This window comes from Diprion similis, chromosome 1, assembly GCF_021155765.1.
Source record: "Diprion similis isolate iyDipSimi1 chromosome 1, iyDipSimi1.1, whole genome shotgun sequence".
Classification (NCBI taxonomy): Eukaryota; Metazoa; Arthropoda; class Insecta; order Hymenoptera; family Diprionidae; genus Diprion; species Diprion similis.
The window spans coordinates 1,772,150-1,795,686 of record NC_060105.1 but is presented as its reverse complement, the minus strand read 5'-3'; the positions used below and the strand labels follow the sequence as shown (position 1 = coordinate 1,795,686).

Sequence of the window (23,537 nt, the reverse complement as noted above, 5' to 3'; positions counted from 1 at the left end):
CGGAAAAGGAAAATTGGGAATTAAGAGAATTTAAGGAAATATGGTCGATGTGTAAGAGAGAGGGCGAGAGAGAGAGAGAGAATGAAGTGAAATTACGTATTTCGAACGGGAATTAATTGAACGTCCTACAAGAAATAATTAGAAAAGGAAAATGTTAGTTTGAAGTGAAAAATAATTCGTCCCTCCTTCTCGCATATTTCTTTCCGTAAACATTTTTACTACTTTATTTGTTCTTTTTTTTTTCTTTTTTTTTTTTATCATGGTTTTTCCTTTTCGCTTTTGACTTTTTTCTTTTTTTTTGTTCCTTCTTCTTTTTACCTCTCCTTCTGTTAAATATGACACAATCTCGTCAGGCGTTCCTAATTGGACGCCTCGTTTATCCCCGGGGTTTCTCAGTTTCGTTTTTCCTCATCACCGTTGTTGTTATTACTCTTTCTTTTTTTTGTTTCTTGGTTTTTTAATCTTTCCACTTTTTTTTTTTTTTTTCTCTTTCGCCGCTATCCCGCGAATACTATATATATATATATATATATATATATATACAATTCAGAATTCAGCGTCGAGGATTAAAATTAGTTAATCTTGTAGACGGAAGTGTTAATTTATTTTAACTTTTTTCTTCCCTTCAATGGCGGGCTTCTTGTCTCCGCAAATTTTATTTGTTGCTACTTCTCCTGCTTATTCTTCTTCTTCTTCTTCTTCTTGTTCTTCTTCTTCTTACTCTTTTTACTCTTTAGTTACGGTGGCAGGCTTCGTGCGCTAATAAGCTCATCCCTACTGCGACGGATTTCGCCTTTTGTTGAAGGACGAAACGCGATTTAAGCATCCTCGCTCAACACGAGAAACACAATGGACCGAGAGGAGCTTGAACCGTTCTTTGAAGAGCTCGTTTTACCCTCTCCTCCCCCCCTCCCCCCTACTCCTCGCTCGGCCCCTTTGAATAAGTTTAGTTGAATGGCCTGTTTTACGCAAACTTATATTAACGCGGTTGTTAAACAATGTACAGATCGTTTTATACATATATATATATATATATATATATATGTATATGTATACACTTCGAAGAAATTAGGTAGAAGGATTTAAGGCTCGACTTTATTATTATTATATACCTTTGATAAATTTTCACCGCGATTTACGTGATCATTTGTGTGACTCGTGTGAAACGAAAAATTCTTCTTCGTTGTAGAATATTTTTAACAAAATTCTGGTCGTCATAATCGAGATGAGTTTATATGTATTATATTATATTCAGGAGAAAATTCACCCTTGATCAGTGAGGAATCTGCTTACTTTATTCTCATCCTTAGGAATCTATTGTTTGGAGCGTATAACAGGAGGGGGATGAAGTGATTAAACATCCTCGGTGATAGCCGTCGAGGATAAACTGAATTAGTTGCGCGGAATAAGGCCGAGAGAGAGAGAGAGGGAGAGAAAATGAGTGAAAATCAAGCCCGAGCATTCTCGTGCGGAACTAGTGTGAGGGCATAATCCGTCCTTCCAAACGAGCTTTAATTGTTCTCGTATAATTGAACATGATTAATTAATTGAGATGCGCGCGCGGTACAATGGGCTGATACAAACAATTAGACCCCCGGCTACTGAGCCATTATATACCCCATATACATATACCTACGTATCACATATTCAAGTTTCTGTCGGTGGAATGCATTGTTTATTGAATAATGTATGACATAAGCCTTCCGTCAAAATCAAATCGAACAATGAGGAAGTTAGAGAAGGCAAAAAGAGGCGTGGCGAAGACGGAACTTGAGTTGACGGGAAAATTTATTAACAATCTAGATGTACATATATGTATATAAGTATGTGGGAAGAAATTTAATTGAAAAAATTAAAATATACATTTCTCAACTTTTTCTCAACTTTTTACCTCAATTGATCGTCAGAATAATATATTTTCACAAATAAACTACTCTAAATTTTATCTAAATAATAATTAATTTTGTCGTAAAAGTGAAAAAAAGTATCAGAATTTACAATAAGTTTAACTTTAACTGTGATGAATAATAACTTTTGAAGGAGTAAATTAATCGGAAAAATTATTGGAGTCCTTTTTTTGTAGAGCATTTAATTTTCTGTAAGAATATTTTTTTTGTTGCTTTATATATTAAACTTGTTGAAGAAAAAAAGAAATTCATTGTAAAAAGTGGTAAAATTACCATGTAATTTAAATAGAAAATATATCGTCTTTGGGGCAAGATTTAACCATGAATATTAAGGGCTTACATTGCTCTGATATTTTGTTTAAGGCTATAAACAAAAAAATTTACTTGGGTGTCGCAAGAAAAATAATCAACTTGCTAAATAACGGACAGTATACACATATGTACATATCATACGTGATGTAAACGAGGCACTTAACCACCTTCTAAACCGGCAGGTGTTTAGAGAAGTTCTCATTGTCAGTCGACGACAAGTCGGCAAAACAGTACGTCAAGAGAGCCAACCACTAGTGGAGGGAGGTTGAGGGGCGGGGAGGGGAGAGGAGGGTGTCGACTCCATTTGGGTTCAAAAGTTATGTCGCATCCCTCGCGTTATAGATCCTCTCACCCCGGTAAAGTTTCCTCCCTGCCAGGCATCCCTTACGCCAAAGTGAATTTCATTTACCTGCTCCGTAATGCAGCGGTCTGAGGTATGTGCGACGAGGTATTATGGTAAATTGGGGTAAATCCTGATGGAGGAATACGGGACTTGTGCAAAAATTGGAAAAAGAGAACACGATATTCTGGAATCGATAAAAATTTTTCTGTCAAATCGTCCGAAACTTTTACCATCACGTTAATGCAGGCACGAGATGTTATTGAAGAGTTTGGCAAAAATCAGTGACCGAATGTACCGACTGAGTAATCGAATCGTATTTATTCACACTTCTTTTTTTATCATTCTTCTCGAAAAGCAGCGGTCATTTATTACAAAGTTTGCAATGATGTTCATTGGTAAAAAAAACGCCGGAAATATTTTAAATCTACACACTTGCCAAATTGCCACTGTAGATTTTAACTCGTTTTTATAGGTTATGTCATCCTGACCTCGTTGTAATCGTGCGAGCGATTTTATCGGCCGCGGAAGATGGGAAAATGGTAGAACGGAACTACTGCAGATCGAATTAGCGACTCCTAGTGGAAAATATGCAGATCCGTGTAGACGAGGTCTGGCTTCTGCCGACGACACCCGAATTTCCATATCCTGTAATTCCTACACCTAAAACATACACTCAATGCAAGTGTATCGTGAAGCAGCATATAATTGAGATACGAGACGACCGTCGAGTCGCGTCGACCGCATGCTGGAGGTTCTATTCATTTGCCTGCACGAATGGCAAACCGGCATTGTTTTTATTACTCCGCCGACAAAGTTGCGAACTCTGTTGCCATTCGACCCTGCGAGTGGTTAAATTCGTCCCGGGGCTGCCTCGGGGCTTTTACCACATCGTTTTGTAATTTTCCCCTTCACTTTCCGTACGTTGTTGTTATTTTTTTTTTTTTTTTTTGTAATGCTTTTTCGACGTTTTTTTTCCATTACTTTTTCGTTTCACTTTTTTTTGTGGCTTCCGTACTTTTCCTGGTCAACTTTTCTGGATTTGGTCTTTTTTTCTTGGACATACAACTAATAACAGAGAGAAAGAGAGGGGGAGAGGGAGGGAATCGATCTAATTACTTCCTATCCCTTTTCGTACCTTTTCCCTATTTTTTTCCCCCCTTTCGATTTCAGGTTCCTTACGACTGTTCCGGCATCCCGAGGGTGAAACTCGTTTGGGGTAAACTAACCTGGTCAATTCGTTTCTATAATATATCGGCTTTCCTGCAGATGGGATGCGGTGACTCGATTCGTTACACGATACCCAGCGTTTACGCGCTTTTTTTCCTCATCAACGTCTTTGATCGACCAGCATTGGCTTTTTTGGAGTTTTTTGGTTTTTCTTTTCTACGTTTTTGTGAATTGAACATTTTTTTTGAAACTTTCAGTCTTTTCAATTATATTATGCTTCTCGTTATTTTTCTCTTCTTTTATACTATTCATCTTTCAAAAGGCTCAAACCATTGCTTGGAACGATTTTCGAAGAAACTGTTAAGTTTTGTCAAATGAAATATAAAAAAGAATTTTTTTTCTTCTTACTATATATTACTACGAAACTGCGCAAGAAATTATGATTTTCTTTTCCCACCCGTAATGACGCTGTGCTTTAAAAATATGCACTCAAAGTTTGATGAAAAAAGTTTGAAACTTTCTTTCAAAGAATTCCGCACGTCTTATGTACGTACATACCTATACCGACATATGTATCCACTCGTCGCGTCGTGCGGATCAACCTAGTTTTGGCACTTTGTTCTTTCCCTTCTTGTTTTTCTTTCCTCTTCTTTTTTTCACCCCCTCCCCTATTTTCTCCACGTTTTCTTCGGTCTTATATACTTCAGCGGTTTTTGGTTATATATGTGTACACTTTGTTACACATACAAAGAATACTAAACAGCAAACCGCGACATGTACGTATAGGTATGTACACATGTGCAGGTATACTGTATGTATAACAGCCACGCGGCGACGTGACACGAATTTTGAAAACCGTTGTCACTTATGGATCTAAACGCACGTACCAAGCTTCGGTTGCTCCCGATACGCGCGGCGTGTTACTTACTACGCATACCTAATACGGACGCCTTATTGGATCGGAACGGAAGTTTGAAACTTCGATCCCCCGTTATGAAAAATCAATATTTATAATTAGAGGATCACCGTTCGTTCTTTATATATTTTCACGAAAATCACTTTAGATTACTTTTTTGGGATAATGGAATCCGAAGGATTCTTGTGGATATTGTGACTCCCGGTTGAATTGCCTGGATTTTCAGTGTGTTACAGCAAATGTAATCCTCGATCCTCACGATACGAAAAGTCCTCGTGAACCCAAGTCCCGAAAATCAGTAACTCTCGAGATATTGGCATCGGAAGAAAGGTGCCCAGATTTTTTTTTTTTTTTTTTTTCTCTTTATATCTGTGGATTTTGTCATTTTCATGAATTACGGAGCTTTTAAATTTGAGTATAAAAATCGTGTCATCTATAGATATAAAAAAATCCATCCTTTTCCAAAGAAATTTTCATCGGGACTGAAAATCCGGCCAATTCTAAAATAATATTTCATTTCGAACTCGTTGCGATTTTTGACGAAAATCGTAGGTAGGTTGTATATAGATTCGATAGAAAATAGCGAACACTAGTCAGCAAAGAGAAACTGAATGAGCGGTGACAAAGAAAAGGCTAAAGAAAACCGAACGAGCTATGGGAAAAGGGTCTCCGAAGGTGATGAGGAAAGAAGAGAGAAAAAAAGAAAAAGGAAAGAAGTTTATAAAGAGAACGATATACACGATTTACTTTCCAAGCTTCGCACACACGTGCGTAATACAAGCATATAGAATATTATCTACGATATATATATATGTATATATATATATATATATATATATACCTATAAATACGCTCCTCGCCATTCGTTGCTCCTGCAGGTAGCAACTCCCTATAGCTCGCGTATTCTTCTCCCTCGGGATCTCGTGTCATTTCCAAGGGGTTGCGTATACTCGAATGTCTGCGTTGTGCGTTCGTTCACGTGTAAACGTCGGCACACCTTCCACATATAGAATGTATAAAGAATATAAAAATGCGTCATGCCGGGATGGAAAGATATTTTCACATCGCACGTGGTTCTTGTTTATGGTGAGGTATAATAAGAAATATGCTGCGCCTAGCGAGTATCGAAAGTCCTCTGCCCGTGTGCATGCCGGGATCGATCTTACGGGGTAAAAGCAAGGCCGAAATCCCGGGCTGCCAATCTGCAACCTCGCGAATTCCATCTTCATTATCCAAAGATGGCCCACCGACGCGAACTTCTAATTTAATTAACGCATTTCTACTCAGGCAGTAAATACCGAACGCTGAAAAGCTCCTCCTGGGTTTTATGTACACGCCATATATATACATGTATGTATATATATATATATATATATATAAAATGAAATCGGTTCTATATATACATATACAGGCAAGAAAATCTGTGTAATTTTATCTGCTAGCTATTAAAACATGCGTGCTTCAGGGTATTATCCTTACAATGGACAAGATTTTTTAATCAACCTCTGCAGGATTTCGCTTATCAGGAATTGAAATCTTAGTCAGCTACTCATATATATACAGGTATATATTTTATTGATAATTATTCTTTATTTCTTCCGCTATATCCCAGGCTTCTTACCTTAATTATTTTTTATTTTTCTTTCTCTCAATTTCTTTTCACCCCTTTTTTGCTTTTTATATCCTTGAAATTCTCGACTCAAGTTTATCTAGCTCGTTTCTTTTTTAATATTAAAAAAATCTCGGGGTCTTGGGTTATGTGTAGAAGGCTTTTATATCAGGGAAGGTAACTCGATAGGATTTATTCTCGTCCTCCCTTTCATATCACGCCCGCTGGGGCTAATTATTAACCCTGCATTCTACATTAACCATCACATTATAGGTGTAATTAGGTATACATATATTTATATTTATATATGTATATATACATTAGGGTGGCGCAAAAAACCGACAATTTTTTTTCTTTTTGAGTCTCGTGTGACAAAATGTTAGTTTTTGATGTTTTAAGAGCCCACTCCAAAGGACAGTTCAAAAAAAAAATTTCAAGATGTCGCTCCACATTTTTTAAAACGACAGAAATCGTCAAAAATCGATTTTTTTTTTCTTCAATTTTTTTTCTCGTTACGGTATAATTTTATAGACAAAAAAAAAAAAAAGTTTCCGAAAGTTTCAGTTCAAAATTTGAATTTTGAAAGGTCGCTCATAATTTTTTTTCAATTTTTTTGTGCATTTCCTTAGATCTTTTCGAGCGACCTTTTAATATTCATATTAAAATTTCATGAATTTTTTTTCTTCAATTTAGTAAGAAAGAATCGATAACAATACACCGCGACATGAATTAAAAATCAAACAAAATACTGAAAATACAATTTTTTTAATTTAATTTTTTCACGATCTTTGACATTTTAAAAAATTTGGAGCGATCTCTTATAATTTTTTTTTGAGCTGTCCTTTGGAGTGGCCTCTTAAAACATCAAAAACTAACATTTTGTCACACGAGACTCGAAAAAAAAAAAATAGTCGGTTTTTTTGCGCCACCCTAATATACATGCATCAGATATAATAATAGATACGATCCGCGGGGGGATTGAATTTCGTTCTTTCACGTGGAATGAGTATAATATGGGATAATCTTCAAAGCGATTCGGGAATTACGAGCGTACGTTGATAAATCCTTTTTCATTCGGTTAAACCTTTTTGGAGAAAGTCTTTTCTACTCTCGTCCTCGTGAGCTGTTGAAAAATTCGATAACAACAAATTGCAATCGTTGCCGTGTCGAGTTTATATGTAACATGCAATCGATGCGGTGATAACGTAGAATTTCATACTGAAAAATATATATTCACTTTAGATCCGCTTTCGCGTTTTATCGCATTTCTAAAATCATTCAACTATCGTAGATTTTAAACCGGTAACGTGAAGTAATCGCGTGCATCGCAGGTAAGAATTATTTCCAAACGCGGGAAATGAAAAACTAAACGATTAGTGAGTATAGAAATAAAAAAAAATTAGATGGAAAAACGAAAAATTCTGATTTTTGCTACATTATATGTACGAATACTGTACGTATCTACATATCAACTCACGCGACGTCAAAACTCGGTCAATGACACATCCACCCTTAACTTATGTGTCAAAAAAACAAAGCTTAGGTATAATATATTACCTACCCATGTCGCAACAACAATTTATGATAATTATTCATTCACGCATTTTCGCATATTTATTACAAATGTGCGTATGTAGATAATAAAGAAGAAAATGATGATAACAAAACTTTCGATTCGGGACACGAAAAAATCCTGTCGAGGGGGGCACAAACTGATATATGTATATACGCATATATATATATGTATAGTAATGCCACATATCGGCACGATTAAAAAACAGAGAAATTAATAGCGTATAAATTATGAAATTTCACAAGCAATAATTAACGGCAGGTTCCAATTACATGCATTACATGTAACTGGAAAAAAAAAAAAAACGGAAAAAAAATACAACGAATCCTTCAGTTACTTTTCTTTCCAATTTCTGATACCTACCGCATTGGAAAATACACAAAAGCAAAAAACAAATTGAAAAATTCAAGTATATTATATAATATATATTGCATATTGCAGTAATTTTCATAATTATATAATTATATCGCAACTAATAATTACTTGTCTCTGCACTGTTTTACAATCTAGTTTCGTATTGTATCAACGCTTGTACGTCGTTCAATCCATTATATGCCATATGAATTTGCCTTTGTAGGAAAAGCTCGTCTTCAGCGTCGTGTCATTATCACCATGCATTGGCAAAAAGTTAAAGCTCGTCGATAAACTCGCGAAACGAGTCTGCGCGCTGCCGCAGCAGTTACGCGGGTAACAGCCGTTGCCATTTATGCCATATACCATATACCATATACCATATATGTAGAAATATATAATATATATATATACACACACACACACCTACCTACTCGGACATAATATTATACTAAAGGAGCTTTCTTATTCCTGAAAGAATGTAAAGCTCCCACTCAAAGGTGAACAAGAAAAATATCTCAATCGTCGAGGTCCGTGCTGTCGCTCACTCTTTTTTCCTCTCACTTTCTCTCTTTCTCTCTTTCTCTCTGTACCCTCTATCTCTTACCTACTATTTTTTTTTCCTCCGTCGTTATCTCGACAGTAAAAGAGAAAAAAGGAAACTCGATTATCAGAGTCTCTACTTTGCAGTGCTCGATGGACGGGGATTTCATCCACGTGCGGTCATTTGATGAAAAAAAAAAAAAAAAAAAAAAAAAAAAAGAAGAAGAAAGTAAAGGGTGAAGAATAAAAAGAAGTATAAAGAAAGTAGAATGAAAGCAAAAAGCTTCGTATATATATATATATATATAAATCTTCTGCTATGATTATTTGCGAAACGTGTCACCTTTACAAAGCCAGCTTAGTTCAGGACTGCTGTTTGCTTTCAATTTCTTTTTTCTTTACCTATTTCGCCCTACTTTTTTTTTTTTCATTTTCGTTGACAATCCAAATCCCATCCTTGCTTATGATCATGGTCATATGTAAATCAAGGGATGCGGTCCGTGGAGGAGTTTTGAAAAAGTATATATTATGCTTCTTTTTTTTTTTTACCTCTACCTTTCACTCCTATACAATTTTCACCAGTCAAACACTCGAGGATGAAAAATTAATAATTAATATAACTATACAATCGAATATATTGAAAATTTGTAAAAATATTTTCACCGGCTGAAAGCTTTCAGGTTTTTAAAATCGTTTATCGATCAGTTATATAAAAATTTATTACAAATTTAATCTGTACGTATAACGGCGGATATTTTTTAACACGATAAAAATTTACGTTGCCTTTCATTTCCTGCACGATGTTTCAGAAATTCGTGACGAAATGTAACGAAAATAATTAAATCAACTCCTGATAAGAAATATCGCGTCAAGTTGAACGGAGCTTTCTTTTTTTCATAAACTTTTTCTGTATCTTCTCCGGAATTTGAAGCAACAGCGATAAGTTTCCGCGACGTTTTTGCTGTATATAAATGTATACCGTGTCCTGTCTTATTCTTTGAAACAAGTTTCACACTTTTCTCCTCAATTTGTCACTTTCGTGCTTTCTATTCCTTAATTCTTAGACCCATGTTCCGCGAGATCGTAAATGGCGAGGAATCTCTTCTCGCCGCTTTTCGCACAGCCGGTGAAACCTTCTCTACAACGAGTAATCTAAGGCGTACCCGTAAAATTAAATCCCGTTTTACAGAAAATGGGATCTGCAAAGCAGTCTAGCCGGCATTATAATTCTCTTGTCAGCCATACTCACTCTCCACTCGAGACGCGGAGAGAAAAGCCGTCAAGCGAAATGTCCTCTCTCTCTCTCTCTTTCTCTCTCTCTCTCTCTGCATAATGCTCTTCTATCTATCTACCTACGAACCAGATTAAATCTCTGTACATCCCAACATGCGGTACGTTCATGCACCTATCTATCTATACCTATATATTGTAGGTATATACGACATTATTACGCACACGTGTATACCTATATATATATATATATATATATATTATAATTATACTCAACGTCCGCCTGCGATTCTATACGGAAATGCAGATGCATATTGTCTGATACCTATATTCGAATCTCGGATGAGTTTTCCTACCTACCTGATACACCCCTTGCAAACTTTCCACGTGTAGGCGGAATTATTGAACGCGTTTTATACGTATAACACATATATAATGCATATAATGCATGGTGTATATACCTACATGTATATGAATACGGAACTAAAACCATGCTGGAAATAAGATAAACGGAATAATAATTATTCAATTTCGCTTTCTCGCCATGCCTGACTACCATTTTTCTTTTTACATTTGTATATGCGAGTTTTTATATATATATATATATATATATATATATATATATATATATATATGTAAAGTAAAATGTGGAATTTATCCTCAAGAATCGTTCCTCTTATCGCAGCAGGTGTTCGTATCAAACTGACAATAAGAAAGATTTTTACAATCGTTATGCACGTCTATTATATATCCTATATATTTCGTCAATCTGTTTCATATTAACAGTTTTTTTTTTTTTTTTTCTCCCCATCAACTTAAAAATATATGTATCATCATGTATAAATGATTAAGACAAGGACAAGAAAATTGTGAAGAAAAAAAAAAAAAAAAAAAAACATACGCCCGAATTTTCACGCTGATGACAATTTTTCGCAGAACAAAAAATAAACTGAAACATTAAGGGGAAAAGAAAATGAATCGCAACGGAAATTTCGCAAGACTGAGCGGGAACGGAAATTCTTGAATCACACGAGGCGTTTATTACGATTTAGAAAGATATTTTACTTTTTTCTTTCTTTGCTTATTTTTTTTTTTTTTTTTTTTTTTTTTTTCTCTTTACCCTCATATATTTTTACCCAGATGTTAATATTCCCGGTGAATTATGCAGAGGAGAGGAACGATTAAGAGGAAAGCTTCCGCTACCGGGTAGGAAAAATTTATTACAGCTTTTGTCGAATCGGACAACGCGATCATTGCTGGGGGTGCCGCGAGGTGACGGATTGTTGCGGATTTTGGAACTCAGGGCGAGCGCGACGATTCGAGTCGGTGCATTAGCATAATTGTAACGCCGCGCCGCGTCGCGTCGCGAGAGCGAGAGCGACGGACCTGAAAACGAATTTTCGTCGCTGCTGTACGGAGGCTTTCGGTTGATCCCGAAAGAATTTCTCCAACGGCGATGATGTATTCGGTACCTTGGTTAATAAATATAAATTCGCATCAACCCCTCGCGAGGAACACTTTCGGGGACTCGATTCACCCCTAATTTTCCCCTTTTTCACGAGGATTGTTTCCGGCCAGCCTTCTTCCCCCCTGCTGATCCTGACGGGAACTTCCGGGCGTCTGGGAGGAGGGGGAGATTTTTTTGATACCCCCCTGGCGGCTCTCGACTAATCACAATCTCTGAAACTAATCAAACTTCTTCCTTCTCTTATGTTTCAGCAGCAAGATGCCGATCTCAGACTTCCGCAAGAACAAGCTTCTCTACGTCTTCAACGTTTTCTTTGGTGAGTTTTAAGCGGAGATAAGATGAAAACTTTTTTTCTTTTCTCGTTTAAATAAGTAGGAAAAACGGGGTACTTAAGGTAATACTTATTTTTGTTTATTTAAAATTCAAAATAATTCTCAATAATGTTTACAGAAGTGATTTTTTACTATTTAAAAAACATTTCGAAAAAGAAAATTTTAAGGGTGCCCCGTTTTACACGCCCCATCTCCCCTAAGAATGTATACTAAGAATTTCTTCTGATTAAATTGATTTCTCGCATTTTTTTCCCCACCCCACCGTTTTCCATGCGAAATAATTACGGGGCGAAAATAATTTTCATTCCGCCCACTTTTCATGTTCTTTATAATTAAAATTTCATTAACACCATTTCTCATCCTGACTTGGGCGTGAGGTGAAGTTCTAAAACTGGGTGCGCTGGTGGTAACCACTTTCGGAGAAACCTCGACGCGAACAGCTTATGCCTGTCGAAACTTACGGGGGTTGATATAGTGCGCATGCTTGTCTGTATAGCGATTCCGTCAGTCAAGAGTACCTTCAAACTCATTATAATTCTCCTAGACTCCTTCCCCGTTGATTTAACCCCCCTCCTCATCCTATAACGGATTACTTACGGTGTGCGGAACTGCGTATAGGAACGAGAAAGCGACTAGAGAGAAAAGCTACATCCAATGGAAAAGAAAACCACTACGATCTGGAAATTTTTTTATTTAAGTAAAATCAAAAGTTAGTTCCATTTTATTTGTAATAGAAAATAGCTCATTTTATTCAAAAAGTAGAAACTTCAAGCTTGGAGTGATAATTGGCAATGGGGAAAAAAATCTTTACTCAAAGACAGATAATAATGAAATTATATATATATATATATATATATATATATATATTAGGGTGGCGCAAAATAACCGACTATTTTTTTTTTGAGTCTCGTGTGACAAAATGTTAGTTTTCGATGTTTTAAGAGCCCACTCCAAAGGACAGGCCAAAAAAAAATTTTTTTAAGAAATCGCTCCAAATTTTAAAAAATGTCAAAAATCGTGAAAAAATTAAATTAAAAAAATTATATTTTCAGTATTCTGTTTGATTTTTAATTCATGTCGCGGTGTATTGTTATCGATTCTTTCCTACTAAATTAAAGAAAAAAAATTTATGAAATTTTAATATGAATATTAAAAGGTCGCTCGAAAAGATCTAAGGAAATGCGGCAAAAAATTGAAAAAAAATTATGAGCGACCTTTAAAAATTCAAATTTTGAACTGAAACTTTCAGAAACTTATTCTTTTTTTTTTGCTACAAAATTATACCGTAACGAGAAAAAAAAAAATCCATTCTTGACGATTTCTGACATTTTATATATATAAAATATTGAAAAATTTTTTGAATCACGTGTACCTATAAACCAGATAGTAAAAAGAACCAGGATACCAAGAACCATATTTGTTTTCCTTCGATCTGAACTCTGAGAGGTGAAAAATCTCTCTCGTTCGGTATAAAGCTGGGGCAAAAAAATTGAATCGAGGACGAGTTTGATCCGCGGAAAATATCCCGAGAGTATCGTCGAGGGGGAAATATCTGGAACGTGCCGAGGGGAAAAAAACTCACACCATGTCGAAATTGCAGGTTCACAGGGTAAATATATATATATTATATATTATATATAGACGTATTACAGAACAGGCGAGATCTAGGAACTCTAGGTGTACGGCCGCAATGCGACCCGGGAATATCTACGCACATCCGGGGACTTACGAGAGCTGGCTGGGAATTATCGAGGGTGGAAAAAGAAAGAGGGATGCCTATTTATGGGAGGCAGGAGCCGGATGATCGTGGATATAAACAATAGGCGAAGCGGCTAGGCTGCAGAATCTACGGCCTGCCTTCCGAGCTTATGCGGCCATCACGCCTCGCGGGCTGTGAAAACCGGCCTGCGGGAAAATTGCCGGGGATTTCTTTCAACCCTTTGCGCCGTTTCAACCCCTACGCTGACATTAACTTGTTATCCGATTAAACCACTACGGCTATTTATTTATAGTAATTATTATCGATCCGTTCTACGTTAGAGGCGGATCAGCCGTCTATGAGGAGTCGGTGAACGTTTGTTAAAGAAGTTCGTTTGTTGGATAACAACAATGGTCGACGTTGGTTTTGTTGCCTTTGCTATTTCACCTATCTCATATTGTTAATTAAATTTTATGTCAACGAAAGTCTAGGAGTAAAAGTATAGTTTTTCCAAATTTGCTCCAGATGTTTATTTTATCCACATTTTTACATACCTAAGACTCGGCAAAAGCAATCTTTAGATGAAATATTCGATTTTCTTTTTTCATATACAAAATTTGTAACATAAAAAAAAAAAAACATACTAGATTGCTTTAAAAATAATCATCAAAAAATAAATTATTTTCTTTTGTTGATCTGACTTTTTCCGGAAATTGTTATGTTTCAGAACAAAGAACCTACGAATAAAATCATGATTATTTATTAACCCCCCCCCCCCCCCCCCCCCTCTTACAATACTACAATAGCATAAATACTAGAACCAATCTAATATGATAACGATTTTATTTGCAAATTCTATGTTTTTAAACTTAAAAACACAAAAATTCACTAAAAAAAATCAGGGTGAAAGCAAAATTTCTTTTTTTTTTTTTTTTACAATTTTGTGAGAAATTGAGTTTTTGAATGATTGTTCGGATTTTATGGCCAATAATTAGCTAACAAAATTGTAATATACAAAAAGTCAGCCCCTCTGACTAATTGGTTTTAGGGGCAGCCGATTGAATGCGTAATTAAACTTCACCCTACTTCGATGAATAAGTAAAGGTTTCGTTATCAGAGCAGAGAACCGTTGGGATCGTTCACATCAGGGATGAATATACTTACTCTCATCCCTTGGTTTTAGCCAAGAGAATTAGTAATCCGTTGGCGGAACGTGTGACGACCGCAGGGTTGAGACCTGACAGTTGGGCGAACGTGTCGGAGCATCGCGTGATCGGATCAGTTACTTACAGAGGGTTCGAAAGAAGTGCTCGCTAGTCACTATGTATAGGGCATTCCGTGCCAACTCAGGAATGTTCCTTTATTTCGAACGATTTTTTTCTATAACGATCCTTGATTTTTTCGCTATAATAAAATTTCGATCTTTCTTTTTTTGATCGTTGACTTTATATATATCTAGGATTTTCAAATATTCATAAATATTCAGGCGAATTCGTTTCTCGAACGTGTCGAAATTACAACAAACGAAGCTGGAAAGCTGGCTGTGATAGATTAATTGTGTTAACACCGGGTCGTAAGGTCCATTAATCATTCTATCCGATGAAACGTCGATTGGCTAAATGTTGGCGAATGGTGCAGAGGGTGAGGCAAGCGCTCAATTAGCCAGAATGTTGCCAGTGCATGCAACGGGGAGCCATCCACCCTCACGTCACTCGTCAACGGAATCAACGATTCATCTATTATCCATCCATCCAGCTTTATTATCCAAATCCATTGTTGTCCAACAAATTTATACCTACCCTGCAGAAACTCGAGTTACGAGTTGTGAGAAATTTTCTGTAAAATCGACTCGAAGAATCGATATAACCATTATATTGTTTCACGCTTTCAGATGTCAATCAGAGCGGCACCATTGAGAAGAAGGATTTCGAACTAGCTATTCAGGTGAGCGTTATTCAACGTTGATTTGATTTTTTTACCTCGAATAAATCATTATTGTAACAGATAATTATAAAATGCTAGCATTTTTCTTTTTTTTTTGTTCGCTTTTTTTTCTCTCATATTTAGAATAAATTTAAAGTTGATATAATTTATTGCCATAATTTGAATATATATATATATATATATATTATATGTAGTGGTGAGAAAAAAAACATTCGTAGATATTTATAGGCTAGGGTGTATACATATATATGTTTATATAAGGTAAGTTCGTCCTGTCGCGTTGAAATATTCTGAAAGAAAAGAAGAATCAGAAATGAATAAAACACGAAACGGAAACGACCTCGTTTCAAGCGATCGTATCGATATCGTATAGTATAATACGGGGATATAAAACGTCCGTGGAGATAGAAGATCATACGTCAAGCTTGTCATTTTTGTCTCTATTGCTGAAGAGAAAAACGAAAGTAAGAGAAATGAATGTGGAATAAAAAAATAAAAATCGTCTTTATCTCAAATCTGTGTCACGAAGCTCGAATGCACGCATAAATTTTTTACGATTAACACCTTCGTCGATACTACAATACATTGTAAAGTCTGTGATTTTAAATATGCCGTATGATAGAAAAAAGAAAGATAAAAATTTACTGTTGAAATTTCTCATTCAGGGTTTCCAGCAATTATATACGAGAATTTTAAAGTGCCTTTGAAAATACGAGAATTTCAGACATTCACCCGCTGAGGAAGAAAAGGAATTTTTGAAAATAAATATTTCTTCGTAATATTGCTACAATTTTAGGATTTTTATAATACGTAGAAAGTCGAGAGCGAACAGAAGTCAAAATGTAGAAAGGTTAGAGTATAGAGAGCTGTGATAAAAAAATTGTCACAACGAATGAAAATACAATCGCATTGTGACGGTTCAATATTCTGATTTTATATACTTTATCTTTCGTCTTGATTCTTCTGTACATCGGTTTTCTACATTTTCACGAATTTGAAAATTCGATATTCCAACCCTTTTATTATCTCATTTCTCTACATTTTCGACATCCCCCCCCCCTCCCCCCTCACCCCCCCCCCCCCCCCCCCGAATTCATCAATTCAATACACATCGTCGAATATAACGGTGTTCAACGTTCATTATATCATATCACAACGCACAAACACCATGAAAATTATTATAAACGAATATACGGGAGTTTCGAAAAAAATAAAATTAAATAAATAATTTTCAATTCTAACATCGCTGGGCACCCTGTTATTCACATGCAACGTAACGAAGGGTTAGGGTTATACCTCAAGTGCAGGGGGTCATTGTTACACGAGGGTTCTGAGATTCAGGTCAGACTGATAAAGTTGATTTCAATCAAAGAACGCTCTGCCAAATTTATTCCCCATATCAGCCGGGACTCTGCGGTATTATACAAGCGATAAAGAGCATTTATCGGTGCGGGAAGACTGATAGATCTTCGCCGTCGCAACCGTTCATTCCCGGCCATCCAGCCACTTTCCGACACAAAAGCTGCGAAGGGAGTCGAGATACCAACAGATGCCGCAGCTTGGCCGTCAATCCTGAGGGCGAGAAACTCCCGAGGAATGTGCAGGAACCAGGTCATAGACGGAGGAACGCGGAAAGCGGAATGTTGGGGGTGGAGGGGGTGGAGGGGGGCGAAGATCTTGCCAAAACGCTTTGCCAGAAGGGCTTCTCGGCCCTCCCAAACCCCTTTATCCCCTCTATCTATACCCTCTGGCTCTTCCACTTCGACCTGACGTCCCCTGGCTTCTTGCCTTAAGACAAATAGGCTCGTGATTTATCTTTGCCCCCCTTTTCCCTCCGTTATCCAAGCGGCGGAAAACTTTTAAGCCCGCTTCCGGGCCCCGCTTTTCTCCATCCAGTATATAATGGCGTTCGATCTTGCCAATTGTTCGATTCGACTTTTTCCCGGGCCTGATCACCTTAGATATATGTATAGGAACCTTTATGTTCTTGAAGACTTTTCACATTTTTACAACGACAATTTTCCGTCACAATCTGTGGGGCAGTTTGAATAGCGTATCTACGGCTAATTCAACGAACGAATCAGTTTTGCGAATCGTGAAAATCTACGAGAAGACACCGAAGAATTAACGTCGAACTATTATCTCGTGGTACTCATTATAATTTATTCTTTTATTTGTTAGTCTAGTCAATTTTATAACATATATTTATTCTTTAATCAATGGTAAGAGTCTAATCGAATTTTATGTTAATAAAAGTATTAGGCAAGAGATAACAAATTTGGCAAGTTTATAACAACGAAAACTGCGAAAACAGCTTCGATAACGAGATAGAGAAAAATCCAAACTAAGTAAAACAAAAATAACAACAAGAAAATTGTTATTGTTTGAAGAAATAGACTAGTCACATGAGTGTTGTTATAAAAAATCATTTGACAATGAATCATAAACTCATAAAACCACTCAAAATCACTCTGTATAATACGTTGAAACTGGTACTTGGAGTTTATTGCTCGTAGTTTAGATATAAAAAGTTGAGCTTAAATGAATCGTGATGACGGGTTGCCTACTCGTTACAGCAGCATTAAACGAAACTGGTTGAACTTCTTAGATACAATAATTAAGTTTATATATTTCTAATTACGGTGTTCCCCGTGTAGCCACGTGTAATTTGTATACCTACGCCCGTAAGAAACGCTATAACTGTAATTTTTATGTGGGTTAAAGTTGTTTTAAGTAGACGCACACACACACACACACACACATACATAGTTACATACTTATATAGGTATGGAAAAGGGAATTTGAGAAGAAGAAAAGAAAAAAGAAGAAGAAAGGATAAAAGAAAACTTCGAACCTGGTAATTGCCTTGTAATAACATGCGCAGGATGGTTCAAATAAAAAAAAAAAAATAAAAAAAGAAGAAGAAGAATATTATACAGACGAGGGGAAAGGAAAAATGAAAAGCTGAAAGAAAGAAGGTATAGCCGAGAGAAATTTCTCCTGATACATGCATACTGCATATATGTATACATATATGATGGGGATAGGTTCAGATTACATGGATATAGGTATAGATGAGATACTCAACGTTATACCGTGGGACTCTCGAAAGATAAAACAGCTCTTTCGCCTGAAGGTGCAAATTTCTACATGCGGACTATTTAGTTACGGTGCGGATCGTCCATCCTTCACATTTTACACGGTATCAGCAAAGATTAAAAATTTTTTCACAGGGAATCTCGAGGGTCGTTACCGTTCCTTTTCTTTTTTGTCTTTCTCATACCTATATACCTTTTCCTCGATTATTTCAATGGACTTGGAAGAAAAATTTATCGCATGCAGGTTTCCAAAGGTTTTATTCATGGATATAATAAATCTGTTATGGTAACGACATAGCTCAACGAATTCATAGGAATCGACTCGTTAACCTGATATTATTCGAACACGGAAGATACTCGAGAAGCGGAGAACATCGATTAAAAACTCTGCAGTCGAGTTCTTTTTACTCTGTAATCGAATACTGCAGAATTCATTGTAAATTGACTCTTCATTGATTTGCAGAAGATTTGCCAAAACAGAGGCTGGGCTCCTGGCAGCCCGAAAAATCAGCAGACTCACGACAGTCTCCTTAAGGTCTGGGATGGTCTTCGGCAACGTGCCGACGCCAACCACGACGGTCAGGTTAGTGAAATAGCCAAAAACGCTCGTGACTTTGGTGCTAATACAAAGAATCGGTGTTAAGTGTGTAGAGGAGACTAAGCAAAGGTCGAAAAGCTGAAACAAGCCAAGTCAAATAAAGTGAGTCAAACAGAATTCAAGTAGAAAAATCCTCAATTGAGATGGAAGGAAATGAAAACCCCGATTTGAATCGTCGGTATGAATGGTAACTGAACTTTTTTCAATTTGTGTCTCAACGTTAGGAAAGGAGAGGAAAAATTATCAGGATTTGATTTAAAGAATTTAAAAAAATATAAAGTAAATAGTAGACCACATAGTCGTGAAAATACGAGGATTTCAAATGAGACACAACTTTTGACTACTCTATAATATTTTGCCTCTTCGTCACACTTTAGAAATACCAAACTAGAAATGGATCTTTGATAATTCGTATATTGTGACCTTTCGATCGAGCGATCACTCTACTTTCATACAATCCATCGGTTCATCATCGATTGTTATAAATCATCCGTTTACACATCCTTGACACCGAATCAGCACCTTCGGGATATTCACAAGGCGACTAACCCCCCCCTCCCCCCTCCCACCTTCCTTCCAAAAAAAATCTTCCCGATTACAGGTGAGCCGCGACGAGTGGTGTTCGATGTGGGAGGAGTACGCTAAGGATCCAACGCACGCTTTGGAATGGCAGCAGCGTTACATGAACTTCATCTTCGATCTGGAGGACACTTCCGGTAAGCCGGATGTAGACACTTGGTTCGCCGATCACGAGGCGGCGGTGAATTCCAAAAGCAAAGAGAGGAAAGCGGGTTTATTACCGACTTCCGTTCATGCAATATCCCCCGGGAAGAATCCAGGGAGAGACCGCCGTTTCTTATCATTCCGATCTCATCCGATATCGTTTAACGATCGGGGTTATGGTTTTTTTTTTTAATTCTTTGTTGTTTTTCTTTAACCTGCAACCCTTGTTTTTCTTATCCTCATCCCGTCCGCACCGAAGAGATACTTTATTCTTCGCCGGGTTGCCTTTACAAGTACAAGTCAACAACTTCGGGATCAAGTGGAACTTGAAGCTGGTGCTTGGACCTCTTTATTAAATCGGAGTTAAACCTCCTTTCGTTGAAAAAGTATTTATTTTTGTATTTTGTTTTCATCTGATTAGACTTAATGAGTAACGATCGTAAAACAAGTATCGTTGTAGTTAAGTTTATACAATATTTCACTTACAAAAAAATATTTTAGGGACTAATATTCGGTACTAAAATTTTCTAATAACTATAGCATTAATCATTTTTTTTCGGTTGTGGTAAAATATGAAAAGAGTTTTTTATGCAGCAGGTACTTACATCAGAAATATTTCTCACTTTGAGTAAGGTATAAATACTAATGAGGTACTACATCTTCATCGTTTCGAAGTCGCGTTTCTAGATCTATATATATATATATATATAGAAATCTCCGCCGTCTCGATACTCGTCAGGCATTCCTTAGCAGCAAACTCAACCCAGAAACCATCTATAAGCTCGTTTCGATTAATTAACCGACATTTATCACCAGACGACGGGCGCATTGACGAGGAGGAATTCACCAGCGTTTGTACCACCTACGGAATTCCAGTAAGCGACTGCAGAACCGCGTTCAACAAATTGTCGGGAGTAAGTATAATAATTAAGGAGAAATTCTTTTTTTCTGCATAATTCTTCGCATCTTAAAATCTCATGTACCCTGTGAATTCAACGATCTATTGTGCTTCAACTATTTTTTTTCCTCTCTCTTTGCATTCAGGCTTATCGTTAACAATAATGCGCTAGAGTTACGGGAAATTGTCATTTTTTGTAAATTCAGTAGAAAAAAAAAAAAAAAAACTTTCGACTGACTAAAATCGAGACGATTCTCACTTGCGGAACTGAAACTGCGACCTCAAAGACCGCGGTTAGAAAAGGGGAATTGTTATTTCGTTCACTTTGGCCTGCGGGATAACAGCAAAGTTACAACTTGGCAAAATTCTCATATTATCTTTCAACGGCGCACGGTTGGCCGGATCGTTTTGATAGCGAGCGAACCCTTTCGATGTGACTTATATATATACTATATACATATATATATATATATATATACGTAATACCTACCCACAGCTACTGGTCAAAGTTTCGGCGAGACTCGATATGAAACTGACGCAGCTATGTGGATGATATAAATTCGGAACGAAGATTAGCATGCCGAGTAACTTGTATAGTTTTTATGGAAAAATAGTTTTACGTGGTATATATACAGGGAAATATTTTTCACAAGAGACAAACGTCTTTCGCGATGGTATTTCGATGGTGATTATCGTGCGTTTGGCGGTATTAAAATATAATTATGTATACATCGACTCGCGAGCGCGAAGAACGTTATATTTAAGCGAAAAATATACAATGTGAATCTTCAAACAAATTTACCAACTCTCTGCACGAGGCAGGAAGCCTTCGGCTATATAATATACTTGCTCATTGGTGGAAGGGAAAAAATTTCTTCGTCGAGAGATTGAAAAAAGTTACACCTACAGGTTTGGAGTTTTTTTTCGTTCCATTCTCCTCGCAAGTGCTTGACTAACGTTTTATTTCTACATTTCTTCCCACGTAGAATTGTAGGGTCGATCAATGTGTGGGAGATATTAATGTCGTCTTGATTTTTAACCCACGTTTTTTGCAGCAGAAGAAAGAAGTGACACGCGAGGAGTTTACTGAACTTTGGAAAGAATATTTCTCCTCCGACGATCCGTCAGCGCCCGGTAACTTTATATTTGGAAAAAATTCGTTTAATTAAACCAAAACACCTAATCAGCGCAATAAATACACCCTATCCTGTATCCACGTATAACGAAGCTCCTATGCATTCATTGAACGTCGTGTAATAAACGAATTATCCTATCACTAGTCCTAGCCAAGTCATATCTTCGATATTGTAATGATATCAATAAAATAATAGTAGTAAGAACATAATAATGATAACGATAATGGTAAATCGAGCGTACGTGTAATAAAACATATTTATTATACGACAAAATTAATGCGAAGATCGTCGAGTCATTGAAACGAAGTCTGTATTATTATTAACTAACACTACAACGATGGCTGTCAATCAATACTATCAATACACCGGCGAAGTTACCCGACGATTAGCTTATGAATGGTATATATGTCAAAAATTTATCGATCATTATAATTCTTCAAATGTTGTCGTAGTTTTCACGGAGAATTCGCGGTTTAAGCTGCGGTTTCTTGTTCGGTTAATTTCTTTCTCATGATATCTAGAGCTGAGCAGGACGATGGATGCAGACTATGATTCAGAATATATATATAGATATATCGACCCTTCGCATTTTGAAACTATGAGATAAATTTTATGATTAGTATTCTATGGTATATATAATATGCAGCAAAAGAAAAAATGAAAAAAAAAAACAACAACAACAACAAAAGAAGAAAAGAGCAATTTAGTATACATATATGTGTATATAAATATACGATAAAGATTATTATGGTGTAAGTGATTGAATAAATGTAATGAATAATAACGATATCTAATTATCATTTATAGTATAGCGTTTCGCCTCTTTGCCGTTTAGTGAGTTCAGTTTGAGATTGTAATAACATATCAGGTTGAGGAAATGAAATCAATTCAATAATTGGGGAAAAATGCATAAAAATGGAAGTAAGAAATTTATTTTTAACGATCACTTCAGTCTTCGGGGAAAAACCGCAGGAGCTTGCAGCTTGCAGCAGTTCAACTAAAATCGTACCTATAATTCTCTACTGATTATATTGTTGTGTCTTTACGGTAGCACGTATATGTAATTATGCGTTTAAAAAAAAAAAAACGTTGTATACTTGGGTTCGTAAATAATAGGACCATGCATCATCACAGTCGCCTGCAGTTGTGTTAAATGAATTTCCGATTCACATATAAATATCCATGCTCGCAAGGGTGATTTGAGTATAATTAATCATTAATCACATGAAAGTATGATAATAAATTTTTTATAAATCGAAAAATATATACCGCGATCATTATATCGCGCTGATTATAATCCTGAGCGTTACAAAGGAAAGAAAAAAGTAAAAAAGGAAACGAGACAAATGGAAATAGAGATCAGAGAACTTTAAATTATTATTGATCTCAAAATTTTTTAGAAGCATTTCGTTTCCGTTACCTGTTCTATTTATCTACGTCAAATTTATCCTCTAATGAGCCAAGAAATAAAGCTTCTGAGATGTGGGCAGCGAAAAATCAATATTGAGTAATAAATCCGCCTTGTGGAATTACAGTATCTCCTTTATACCCATTCATTTAAGACTTGCCGCGCGTAATTCCTAAACTTTGAAAATACTTTGTGAAGAACCGTGTTCTCTTGAAACTTGGTCGTGACATTATTATGCAAGTTTTAAGGAGGCTCAAAGTGCTTCTGAACTTTTGTCATCGT

General features: G+C 36.4%; 1 protein-coding gene and 1 long non-coding RNA gene across 4 annotated transcripts in view; both read left to right on the top strand.

Annotated features, from left to right (window-relative positions):
• LOC124408023 (calexcitin-1) overlaps positions 1–23,160 on the top strand; it is a 55,250-nt gene extending 32,090 nt beyond the window's left edge. Inside the window, exons 1-8 of one of the 3 annotated variants that reach the window (XM_046884872.1) lie at positions 5,068–5,071; positions 5,541–5,545; positions 11,671–11,735; positions 15,342–15,394; positions 18,956–19,075; positions 19,692–19,806; positions 20,630–20,727; positions 21,767–23,160. In XM_046884872.1, coding sequence (XP_046740828.1) covers positions 11,678–11,735; positions 15,342–15,394; positions 18,956–19,075; positions 19,692–19,806; positions 20,630–20,727; positions 21,767–21,880 — 558 coding nt within the window. In that variant the 5' untranslated portion in view covers positions 5,068–5,071; positions 5,541–5,545; positions 11,671–11,677 and the 3' untranslated portion in view covers positions 21,881–23,160. Of the gene's footprint in view, positions 1–5,067; positions 5,072–5,540; positions 5,546–11,670; positions 11,736–15,341; positions 15,395–18,955; positions 19,076–19,691; positions 19,807–20,629; positions 20,728–21,766 lie in introns of those variants that run through there. The other 2 variants (XM_046884706.1, XM_046884786.1) reach the window with 2 other exon arrangements.
• On the top strand, positions 10,542–23,160 carry LOC124408198. Its single transcript, XR_006929402.1, has 2 exons — positions 10,542–10,586; positions 22,418–23,160. It is a non-coding gene; the product is annotated as an uncharacterized LOC124408198 (long non-coding RNA).
• Positions 23,161–23,537: the final 377 nt, after the last annotated feature.